The sequence below is a fragment of the Beta vulgaris genome, chromosome 3, assembly GCF_026745355.1.
Source record: "Beta vulgaris subsp. vulgaris cultivar EL10 chromosome 3, EL10.2, whole genome shotgun sequence".
In the NCBI taxonomy this organism is placed as follows: domain Eukaryota; kingdom Viridiplantae; phylum Streptophyta; class Magnoliopsida; order Caryophyllales; family Amaranthaceae; genus Beta; species Beta vulgaris.
The window spans coordinates 30,346,243-30,359,292 of record NC_079204.1 but is presented as its reverse complement, the minus strand read 5'-3'; the positions used below and the strand labels follow the sequence as shown (position 1 = coordinate 30,359,292).

Sequence of the window (13,050 nt, the reverse complement as noted above, 5' to 3'; positions counted from 1 at the left end):
TCCAAAGGGTGAGAGAGAGGGGAGATTAAATATCTAAAAAAAAAAGAGGGGGAAACAGCAGCGGCAGCGGGCGTGTGGTGGAAGATGAAAGTGGCAAACGGCGGTGGCGGTAGGTGACAGTGAGGAGGAAGGAGGAGTGAGAAAGAGGAGTGAAAATAAATTTAACTTTTGAAATAAAAGAGAGAATAATTTAGTTAAGAAAAAGGGAGAACAAAAATCAGAATAAAATAAAAAAGGGAAAAAAAAATCAAATACATTAACCTTTAGAACAAGTTGCAAGTCATCCTACCTAAATTTGGCTAAGATGATGGTAAGGTTGGCTTATTTCTGAATTTTCAAAAGGTTGGCTTAATTGTGGAAGACCGGCCAAAGGTTGCTTATTTTTGGCAATTTATTCTATAATTTATAGCCACACCTAAGCAACAGCCAACAAGATTCCACTCAGGCTAAAAAAACGAGATTGAAAAAATAACTAGTTTTTCTTCTACTTGACCAATTCTAAAACCTTCAAAAACTCAAATGGCTTCTTCAATGGTGATAAAGCGATCATCAGTGCTAAAATCACTAACTGGTGGTCTTAGAGTCGCAGCATCAAGGGCTTATGCATCGGTTGCTGTGGGATCTGACATAGTTTCTGCTGCACCTGATATTTCCCTTCAGAAAGCTCGCACCTATGATGAAGGTGTTTCTTCCAAATTCTCCACCACACCTTTGCATGACATTTTCAAGGTCCATATTCAATTTTAGTAATTTTACCATATATTGGCCTTCAATTTTGAGAGTGATATTGATTTCAAATGTTCTTTTTACATTATTTTTTAAAATTTTGATATATATAAATTTTCAGGGGAAGAAAGTTGTCATCTTTGGCCTCCCTGTAAGTTTCATATTTAACTTTATTGTATGATTTATAATCTTGACTAGGTAGTTTTGAAGTATAAAGTTTTTCGGTTTTCTGGATTTTTTAATATAAGCCAATTTGTTGTGCTATGTAAGTTAATTTGATAAAATGATTAATTATTGCTACGCAGTTCTTACCTGGAAGTTCAATTTAGCTATTTGTATCCCTTGATGATTGGTTCTTTCGATTACTAAGTCATCGTCATAGGACCAAATGGGTAAAGTAAACAACATTTCATTAGTCAGATTGTTGAATGTCAGTGCTAAAAGTGAAGAGAATTCTTATTTTATAACAGATTCCGTAATTTATATCACCTTTGATAAAACTTGTTGGTGTAACTTGTAAGAACATCCAGATTTTGCTAATTTAAGAAATTTGAGAGAGTGGAAGGAAGATAACTGAATAAGTGAAGCAAGACACCTAATACCACTTATAGGGCCATACAGGTCATTAGAGGCAACAACGAAAATGTTAAAACCCAAATAATTATACTTTATATATTCAAGATTAGGGGTGTTAACGAGTCAAGCCAACTTGTAAACTATTCGAGCTCGGCTCGGTCAAAGCTTGACTCAAGGGGGCTTGAGTCGAGCTCAAGTTCGGCCTCGGTATTCTAAAGAGCCAAGCCCAAGCTAGCCTTGGTTCGGCTCAAAAGCTCATGAACAGGCTCGAAAATTCTTTATGTATGATTTTTTATATAAAATATTAAGTATCCCACACCGGTTTATTGTGTAAACAATAGCTTTTTTTTTTCTCCATACAACGTTACTACTTTAGTTATATTTATGGTTTGATCTTGTCCCACATTGGTTGAGAAACAAAAGATTAAACACGTGTTGTTTATAAAAGGATTATAACATGATTTATAAGTTCACTCATTGGATGGAAAACAAAGTGTAAACCTTTGTTTTATATAATGTTGGAGGCTTATTCATAAAGTTCCACATTTGTGGGAGAATGAACCATAAAGTTTTTGTTCTTTATAAAATACTACTCCAAACACCTAACTCAAAGTATATGGAGTGGCTCGGCTCGAGTTGAGCCGAGCTTGTATCCGGCGATCTCGAGCTTAAGTTGAGCCTCGAGATGAGCGGACCTCATGTTCAAATTTCTTGTGCTCCAGCCGAGCCAAGATTTTCGAAGTAGAGGAGCTTCGAGCTCTAGTCGGAGTTGCCCATTTTAGAGCTCGCTCGTTAACACCCGCTATTCTGGAATAATCATTGCTAGATTTGGAAAAACTCCTCTCCTGGAGTGATTACCATTGATCAATATCTATCGTGATACATCCTAGGATAGTCTTATTATAATTACGAAATCTATCCAAGGTATAATTTTATGAACAAAATATATCCTAACTATATTTCTAGGTAGCACGGAAACGGATACGGGGACGGATAAGAGTATGGGGACGGAAAACGGCAAAATCAAATTTTCAAAAAACTGGTACAACATGAATTCGACAAAAAATAAAATAAAAAATAAATCTGGAAAAAAATAGTTTATTTTTAATGAGTCAAATTGTCAAAGTATATCTAGAAAAATATTACTCTACTCTTTTTAACATTTATCTTTTCCTTGTAGTTCATAATAAAAGCTGGTATAAACAAAAAAATCTGAAAAAGAAGAACCGGTAAAAAAAAAGCACGCAATTCATTATACCACGTGCCAAAGGAGCAAAAAAGGGCAATTCATTATTTATTCGAAAAGAAAAGAACCGGTCAAAAAAAAAAGGTGAAATATAGGCCAACAAGTTTTTTTTTTTTTTTTCTTATAATGATATCACGTGATTTATTTTTCCTCTCTCTCTCCTCCCTTCTCTTTTGAACTCAAACACATGGCTAGTGATTATTGAAAAGCGATTTTCCGGCCAAAAGCTTCAAGAAATCCTGCCATAGGGGTACGTCTTAAAGCTTCAAGATCCGTCCCCATCAACCACCCTAGCCGTCCCTTACTAAACCCGACGTCTGCACCACTCAAGAGTCGTCACAGGGACGTTTTTCCAGCACATTTGTCCCGACCCTTCCCCTGTACGGGAAACGACACTTTGGGGAAGTACACGTGCTTCATAGCTATATTTATATTCTATCACCCCCACAGTCGGAGCGGGAGGAGGGTGAACGCTAAGACTGGACTTAAATTCCAAGAATAACTGCCGCGGAAGACCTTTAGTGAAAATGTCTGCGTACTAATATCGTGTAGGAACATGCACCACACGTACTTAGACCCAACACAACTTTTTTCCGAATAAAATGAATATCCATCTCAACATGCTTGGTGCATTGGTGTTGTACTGGGTTGCGAGATAAATAAACAGCATTGATATTGTCATAATAAACAATAGTAGCCTGTTGGAGAGGACAATGTAACTCAAAAAGAAAATTACGTAACCAACAAGCTTCTGCGACGCCTTGATATTCTGCTTTTACACCTGATCTGGAAAGAGTATGTTGACGCTTAGACTGCCAAGAAATCAGGCTATCATCGAGAAAACAACAATAACTAGAAGTAGAATGACGAGTGTCAGGACACCCCCCAATCAGCATTAGTATAAGTGATCAAACGCAATTGAGTAGTAGGATATAAATGTAATCCATGATCAATGGTTCCCTGACGCAGGATGCGCTTTAATGCATTATAATGAGTCTTTCGAGGATCATGCATAAAAAGGCAGACCTGCTGAACAACATAAGCAATATCAAAACGAGGAAAAGTGAGGTACTGTAGAGCACTTTTTAAACTACGATAATGAATCGGATCTTCTACAGGAGGACCCGACTCTGCATTAAGCTTAGAGTTAGTGTCAACAAGAGGCGCGACAGGCTTACATGTCCCTGCCCGCTCCAATATTTCTTTGTGCATACTTTTTATGAGAAAGAAGCATGTATGAAGGTGTACGCGTAACTGAAATACCCAAAAAATAACTGAGTGTCCACAAATCAGACATAGGAAACTCATATTTCAAGTGAGTAATTATACGGTCCCACAAAGCATCGGAAGATGTGCATAAAATAATATCATCAACATAGAGAAGAAGATATGTCATTTTGTTACCCTAACGAAATGTGAATAAATAGTTGTCACTCTGAGCAACAACAAATCCCATTTGAAGAATAAAATGCGCAAAATGCTGATACCAATCCCGGGGAGCTTGTTTGAGGCCATAGAGAGCCTTGCGAAGGCGCCAAACATAATGAGAAAAATCTTTTATCAACAAAATTGGGAGGTTGATGCATATACACGGCCTCATGTAAGTCACTATGTAAAAAGACATTTTTCACATCAAGCTGATGAATAGACCAGTTTCGAGCCATAGCTAACCCCAACATTGTACGAATAGTAGCAGGACAAACAACTGGACTAAAAGTTTCATCACAATCCGCGCCAACCTCCTGCCATCACAAACAAGACGAGCTTTGTGCCTTTGATGGTTACCTTTATCATTTTCTTTATGTGTATAAATCCACATGCAACTAAGAATATTCACCCCCATATGCCTAGATACTAATTCCCATGTCCCTATGTTAATTAAAGCATTATATTCATCACGCATCGCCGCATTCCAATTCGAATCGGTGAAGGCTATGGGAAAGATGTGAAGGAATAGAGGAGGTAATTGTGTTTAAGGCATATTTGGGATTGGGCTTCACCACACCTGATTTGGAGCGGGTATGCTTGAGGTGTGAAGAAGGAGGCTGGGGCGTGGTCCTAATGACAGGAAGCCCACGTAAAGGGGGGGGGGATGTACCTGGGAAAGGGCACTGGATTCGGATGAGGGAAGGCGGGGTGCTAGGGGAAGCAGTGGGCCTCGGCTCCGGCTGCGGACGTGTGGTGTGGGAGAGGCAACACATTGGGTCGGGGGTGGTGTTATGGGCCTGCGTGAAGTGGACCAAGGGGAGGTGTAGGATGGGCAGAAGAGGCCATAAAGCAGAGAGAGGAGTGGAGTGGGCCAAGAATAATCAGCTTGCCTGAAACGCTCCAAATTTCGAAAAGGTAAGGTGTTTTCATCAAAAGTGACATGACGCGAAATGATGATTTTTATGTGGCAAGGTCAAGACATCTATAACCCCGATGATGAGATGGATAACCTAGGAAAACACAAGGAGTGGAGCGAGGTGCTAGTTTATGAGGAGTAGTAGCTCTCAAGTTTGTAAAACACAAACATCCAAATATCCGAATATGATCATAAGGAGTAATGTGAAATAATATTTTTTGCAGGAGCAAACATTATGTAAAGCTTTAGTAGGCAAGAGTTTGGCAAGATAGGTGGCCGTTTCAAGTGATTCTACCCAAAACCATGGGGGAATGGAGGCATGACAAAGGAGAGTATGAGACATATTATTTAGGGTTTTAATCATGCACTAGACTTTTTCATTTTGTAAAGAGCTGTGAGGACAAGAGAAACGAAAAATGATACCATTTTGAACACAAAACAATTTAAAAGGGGTATTATCAAATTTCGGACCATGATCACATTGAAAGACTTTAATGGGGCGTTCGAATTGTGTTTGAACATATTGTCGAAAGTGAAGGAAATTTTGATAGACCTCAGATTTATATCTGAGCGGTATAGTCCAAACATAATTAGTAAAATCATTCTAGAGTACTAAATAATATTTATGACCTTGAAAACTACGAATAAAAGAGGTCCATAAATCAGCATGAATAATATCAAAAGCGGAATGAGTAGTACTAGCGGGTTGATGAAACAGTAAACAAAGATGTTTGCCTACTTGACAATAATTGTAAAAATGAAAGTAATACTCCTTATTACAAGAAATTAAATCTCTGCCCCTAAGAAAGCTTAAAACTTGGGATTCTGGATGTCCAAGGCGATCATGCCAGGTAGTCGATGAGGTGTTCGTGAGGGCGGTGGCTAGACATGTAGATGGTTGAGTGGTGGTCACAGGATACACCTCCCCGAACTATTGCACCTCGCTATTATATTCCCCGTACGAAGGTCCTTCACAGAAAAGCCATAAGGGTCAAATTAAATGGAGGCATTATTATCAATGGTAAAATTTTCGAATAGATATTAAAATTTTGATAATTTGCGGGGTAAATAAAGCATCATGGAGTGCTAAGGGTGGGTGAGGAGTAGGTAAGGAGGACTGACCATAACCATTACCAACTAAAATATGATTAAGAGTGCTTAACTTAAATAGGGGCATGAGAGTACCTGAGGAGTTTGTCATGTGAGCGGTTGCACCGGAAACCATGTACCACGAATTATCTTGTGGAAGAGTCATTGTGGCAAAAGCATTGCCTAATTCAGTGGGAGTCATAAGGGGCCCAAAGTCTTGTTAACCTGAGGGGGATGACGTTGACTGGAGACCCATACGATTAGGGGCAGGCATGCGTGGGATAGGTGCTGGATGCTGCCGATAGGGTGAAGGCCCAATAGAGTGTAGAAGCAGGCCCATACAGATGAGGGGAAGGCTGCTCTGGGCCAGCGCAATGAGTGTGTTGAGGCAAGACTTGCGTTGAGTGTTCAGCTTGTTGTCTGCGGCCACGACCATGCCCACGACCTCGGCCTCCCCCCAGCCACGTGCACGTCCACTGCGCCCCTCTGGCTGGACTGCTGTTGCGGTGGAGACAGTTGCGGCCGTTGGTGGTCCTTGAGCCACGAAAGAGGATGTGGGAAGGGCCGAATCTTGTGTCCGACAAGATTCTTCGAGCAAAAGGCGAGATCTCGCAGATTCAAAAGATGGTAAAGGCTTCGTTTGTTGGATCATTGTAGCGACCACATCAAAATTAGTACCATAAGGCCAGAAACAAGCCGAAGAACCAGCTTTTGCTCAGATTCAGGTTGATCTAGATTGGCAAGTTGATCTTTCAAATTCTTTAATTTTGTGCAATAGGGCGAAGCCTCAGAAAAATTAGACAAGTGAAGGGAATTAAATTGATTTTCAAGATAGACAGCCCGAGTAAGTTTATTATCGTGAAAAATAGCCTTCAATCTGTCCCAAAATACTCTTGCGGAATCCCCACGATAAAGAACAGTTTGTAATAGATAAGAGGAAATAGTGCCATAAATCCATTGCTTGACAATAGAATCAAGACGGGACCATAACGCATCATAAATTTCAGCAGGGAGTTTGGTTTCAGTAGTTATGTGATCTAAAACATTAAAGACATGGGCATGGCACTCAAACAACTCAACTCAATTGGCATATTGAACTTTCTCACAATCAAAAATCAAAGGGATACAATTTTTGATATTTGTGGGTGGAAATCCGTAGTGGGAGTCGGATTTTGTGGGGTCGGGTTGTTCAGTTGGTGCCATGAGGGTGGAAGCTGGTGGCGCACAAAAGGAGTAGGCGGCGGACGCAGTAGGTGTGATGCATGGAACAGGAAAGGAATTTTTTTTCTAGGAAACCTAAAGCTGTGATACCATGCTAGATTTGGGAAAACTCCTCCATCAATATTTATAGTGATACATCCTAGGTTAGTCCTATTACAATTAGGAAACCTATCTAAATTGTAATTCTATGAACAAAATATATTCTAACTATATTTATATTCTATCAATCACGACATTATCTCTAACCTATGATAGTTATATAGAGAATATGAATTTACCAAGATACTGTTCGTAATAGTTCTGTTCCATCTTTCCATCACTTACTCTAAGTAGGTGAATGTTATTATATCCATGATCTACTACTATATCTTGCACTCGGCATAGCTCTAGCCTAGGCATAACAGTCAACACAAGCTTTAAATGAAGTTTAGAATTTAGTCATTTGACATGCAGTCTCAGACATTTTGGACATGTTATAATTATTACTTTTGGGCTATAAGTTAATAAAGGCCCACTTCATATTATTTTCTCAATTGAAAAAAAAAATCTTTTAGATTTTCAATATTGATAAGAATCGAGACTTTAATTAAAGAAAAATTGAAACAGAAGTACAAAAATAAATGCAACTCAAGAATAGCCATCATAAAGAACTCAAGAATAGCCATCATAAAGGTGAAAAAGCCACAAAAATTATGCAATCTTTGATATACAAAACCCCAGTAGCAGCATTACACGAAAAATGAATTACCCTCAAAATCAGAGTCCTGAATCCACCACTTTACCACCTTTGTACAAATATTCATCGCAAATTTTAATTAATCAAACATTTATTCTGCAGTGCATAAGTTATAAACTAAACATACTCCCTGACTCTTATGTTATTAATATCCCCAGTTAACATAGCGAACAATCAAAAATAAAATTACAACTTCAATGGCTTCAAATGACAACTACAAATTACAAAAGATGATTCAGAGATTACACATACATAGCCATCATCCAGTATTCAGAATAGTAGTTATCTTCGCATATAACCTAAAACATCAAAATTACACATTTACCCTGAAAAATGCCTTCTAGAGTTCTAGTAAATAATCATGCACTCAAAATTCAGAAGTTAGGCAGAGGAAAAGTCGTAGTCAAGGCCTTGAAAACCTTAGCTCCGGCAAAGTTGTCTTTCATCAATGAATATCATTTGCCACATTTGCATCCATGTATATTGCTAACAGATGCTCTACTTGACCAAAGTATAGGCTAATGTAGATGTGCCACGTCTATACCTAAAAGTCCATTTCACATGTTCTTAGTGCTGTTTCCCTAGATTTGAGAGAAATATAGTGACAACACCTACAGACTAGAATAGGCTATATCTGGTCTCGACTCCATTTGGAAGGAGGATAGGTCAGTCTCCTAGAGTGGCTTGGTCTAGGGATAAAGAAGTCCAAAAGAAACCTTTTATTCGGTTACGAGTTAAATACATGTCAAATTAAAATTCCCGTCCTTCAAATGAAAAGACATAAAGGCCTTCTTTGTGAAAGAGCAATGGGACTATAGAACAATAATTCAGTATGGTATAAGGATTTAGCAAGAATGCTAAACTTAAGTATATTCCCCTTTTGTTAGATACACTTTGCCGACTTATACAACATATAATGCAAACCATGAGAGTAGTTGGTTGGTTTCCCTTGTTCCTTGTTAGAATCACATTCTTTATAAGTTATATTTTCAGGAAAGACCAACAAGGCTATGGAGCAATTATACAGTATGGTATGAGGATTTAGCAAGAATGCTAAATTTAAGTGAATATACTTCTTGTTAGAACCAGGTCCCACTCATACGACTGAGAATGCAGATTATGAGAGCAGTAGATTGGTTGCCCTCCTTCCTTGCTCCCCTGGTAGGCATGTGGGGTATACAGTCTAAACCTAATGCCTGTGTGGAATAGGCATCCATAATTAGTGCTTCAAATTTTGTCTCTTATGTACTTGGTGAATCTTGAAACTTGTTCTGAATGGGAGCTTTTCTTGTATAATTTTGTTAGTCCTCAGACTTGTAGTATGTAATATGTTAACTCACAATTATAGCCATAGAGTGAGCAAGAAGCTCAGCAAATGTAGTAGAGAAGATGTAGAATAGAGGAAAAGAGGGATATATTGGATAGAGTTCTGATGAAGAAGTGTAACAGATAAACTAAGGCATCTGGGAAGTATCCTCCTTTACATAATCTTTCTTAACAATTATCTGTATATTTTTCTCCTTTACTTCTCCCTCATTATCATTCCCCTAGTCACTTTGTATCCACTATCTGATGCTAACAAACTCCTGCCACCTCTCCCCTCTTAACAGAATTACTGTGATCTGTTCTTTTTACCCTTGGTGACATGCTTAGAATATCTCAATAAGACTGGTGGCCTACTAGAACGGTTCATTTTTTACCATGCTAAATATACTCAAATGAAGTTATTAGTAATCTGTTATAAGTTTGATGGCTCTGTTAAGAGTAAAATTCTTGTGTTAGTAAATGAATGCCAATGTACAAGAGCATGATAAGTAATCAGATTTGGCTCTGTTTTAGACCACCTTTTATGGATGTCATTTATAACCAAAGGTGGAAAGTAGTTTGGGTGACTAGCAGCACTCGCCATTGCAATGTGCAAAATCTGTCAAATTACTGGTGTCAATTCTTAATATCTTCATTTCCAGGGTGCATTTACTGGAGTTTGTTCAGCTCAACATGTCCCTAGCTACAAGACTAACATCGACAAGCTCAAGGCTAAAGGGGTTGATTCTATAGTTTGTGTTTCAGTAAATGATCCATATGTGATGCATGGATGGGCTGAGAAACTTGAAGCAAAAGATGCGGTAACTTTCCTGCAACTCTTGCTGTTATTTTGTAGAAAATGTTAAATGACTTTTTTCGTTTGGTTTTCAGTAACACACTTTTTACTATCATCTATTTGTTCATTCCAGTGACCCTACTTCAAAAATTAAACCCTGAATACTTAGTAAAGCGGAATTGTAAGAAGCTTAAGGCATCAGATGCACCTTGTGCTCTATCCTATTTAGACGTGGAAATCTGTGTCAGACAAGGACTTGTTATTAAATGTTTTCATGTTTTGGTGCAAAATGAGGTGTTAAGTGATGAAGTCCCAAGTTTCTGCACTTATGCTTGAGTGTCGAAGATCTGATAGAGGTACTTGAGATGAATTGAATTGTCTGAGTAATATATGTTCCCTCTGTATTATTCATACATGAAATCTATCATTATCATTTCTATGTTTTTTTTTTCTGATGAAGATGAGAGATTCATGATTTTTACCTTTGGATTATAATGGATCGAGGCAAAATGGCTCACTAAAATGTTTTCTTCAATATGAAGTAGCAAACATTCATTGTGTTTGCAGGCGTAATATAGACTCCTGACCCCCATCCCACCTAAGGCGAGAGCCTCCTTAGAGGCATTTAGGTAGTGTCGATGCTTATAGACACATCTTATTATCATGTGTGCCGAATTAACTAGCCATTGCTTTATGTGCTGCAAAAGGCCATGCCTATCTTACCATAATCCACTTTGATGAGGCTGCCTTCTTTTTCTTTGTGCTTATAGCTGGTTATATTGACCTGCTATTTGAAACTTTGTATGTATTCTTTTATTAGTTTCTGGGAATTAGGCTTCGTATTGGTGGTATGTGATTATTTTAGAAATTATTTGGGAGCTTGGTTCCTCTGGTGTTTCTTGATTGATATCTCTTATTCTTGGGTTTGATGCATTCGTTTTTCTTTGGACTTCAATGAGGGTTCCTCTTGTTCCTTGAAGATGTGTTTGGTGTGGGATGGCTCATTGTGGCTCCTTGAAGAATTAAATACATGGTCAAGCAGTTGGGGGGGGGGTGGGGGGGGGGGTGGGTGGGGGTGGGGGTGGGGTTGGGGGTGGGAATTCGAAACACTTGGTGGGGTTGGGTTGAAGCAGCATATGATATCAAAATTGGCTGCAGTGTATTTAATAACAAATTTTTCACAGTATTTAATAATATGAGGCCACATAAATGAAGAAACCAGCTGGTCTTATTTTCAATTTTAGTTTAGCTATGAGGAAAACCCATGTTTTGACATGAAGTTTCATTGTCATGGATAGTATCTTGGAAATATCTTCACAAATTTACACTAGAAAACATTACTATTACCACCATTTAGTACCACTAACCAAACCGGCCGTGAGTGTATTACTAATAGGAATTTTCCCCTCAAAAAAAAAAAAAAAACTAATAGGATATACATGGCGTTATATGCAGCAGCTTATTCACGACAAAACCGAAAGCTCTAGCAACGGTTTGATTAGTGATTATAGTCCTCTCCCCATATAACCCCAATCTTTGATTCTTGAGCTTCTGTTTTCTTCATCAATCTTTCGAGATTCCTAAACGTCAGTGAATGTTTATATTTTCCAGATTGAATTTTATGGGGACTTTGATGCGAGTTTCCACAAGAGCTTGGACTTAACTATAGACCTCTCAGCAGCTTTGCTTGGAACTCGCTCTCACAGGTTTGAATCTTCTGCACCTCTCTGGTAGTTTGTGGGGGCTATGGTCACTAGATCAGTAAAAGACAATATAGCAAACTTTTTGTTAATAGAGCAGGAGGGCATTTTGATGATTCCAGTTGAGTGCACCTCACTGGCCCACCCCGTTTCTTCTCTCTTGTTTGTTAATAAACGGTTTGCAGTTTAGCCGTTTACTCGTTGGATTAGTTTACCCCCATTTGTTTAAATATTCTGCACTTCTCTCTTGTTTGGTAATAAATTGTTTGTCTCGTCCTTACTGATTGTCTGTTCCATCTCGTCTGCTGTTGCTGTGCCTAGATGGTCGGCTTATGTAGAAGACAGCAAAATAAAGGTTCTGAATGTCGAAAAGGCTCCATCTGAGTTCAAAGTCTCTGGCGGCGATCATATGCTTGCTCAGATCTGAATGAGTTGGAGGTCATTTGGAGCTCTTGATCGTCAGTAATAAGCTCCAAGTGCTACGTTCTCCTGGTGTAAGTCAACAGGATGTTACAGATGTGATGTATCAAGTGTTGCTTGCAGTTGCTGTTCCGTGTCTATCCTTTGGTGTGGTGTGGATACCATAGTGAGACAAGAAAATATGTGTTTTGGTTGTGTTTGGTTCATTTTCACATGATATTCATACATATAATCCGGCTAATCAAATAACCAAGTTAATTGTTTTGGTTCATGTATTTGTGGGTCTGAATAATTGGATATCAGGGACTCGAACACATATAATAAACACGTGGAGTTAGGATAAAGATGGAGGTTTACGAACCCATAAACTAAATAGGTTTGCGTTAGGGAGGGGACACCGATCCATTTGCTAACTCTACTTAGACCATAGCAGGCTTAACAGTGGGCTAATCTTACCATTTGCCAACTCATCGTATTCTTAGCCCTTAGCAGTGGGGCCATCTATATAAATAGGGATGATACTTGAGACACCATCTTTATTAAAGAGTGAACGATTAAAATAGGAATACAGAATAGTGACCTCGATTAGCCATAATATTCGGAGTTGATTTCCTAAACTGTTGAGCGAGTTAATCGTGGCTAGGTTGTCTTCCCAAATAATTCCATCCTCATATTCCCTTGGCACACATATCAATTGGTGTCTGGTGATTTACTTGACATAAAAAAACATGGAAAGTGGGATTTTGTAGAAAGTGCATAGCAGGTGAGTTTTTGATAGAAAAAAAAAGTGAATCGGGAAGGTGAAACTTCCTAGAAAAAAAATTATTTCTCATAAAATGTAGGAAGGTACCTATCGTGTAGGAAGGTACCTATCTAGCTGCTAGTATGATG

The 13,050-nt window shown here is 38.5% G+C and overlaps 1 protein-coding gene across 2 annotated transcripts; it reads left to right on the top strand.

Annotated features, from left to right (window-relative positions):
- The first annotated feature begins 408 nt into the window (after window positions 1-408).
- Window positions 409-12,430, top strand: LOC104907950 (peroxiredoxin-2F, mitochondrial). Of its 2 annotated transcripts, XM_057393694.1 has the most exons (6): window positions 409-729; window positions 848-877; window positions 9,906-10,064; window positions 11,651-11,745; window positions 12,061-12,082; window positions 12,115-12,430. In XM_057393694.1, the coding sequence occupies exons 1-6, from the start codon at window positions 520-522 to the stop codon at window positions 12,121-12,123; spliced, it is 525 nt and encodes a 174-aa protein (XP_057249677.1). In that variant the 5' UTR covers window positions 409-519; the 3' UTR covers window positions 12,124-12,430. The 2 variants fall into 2 exon arrangements, with proteins under 2 accessions (XP_057249677.1, XP_010695279.1); XM_010696977.4 differs by having other exon boundaries at window positions 411-729; window positions 12,061-12,430.
- Window positions 12,431-13,050: the final 620 nt, after the last annotated feature.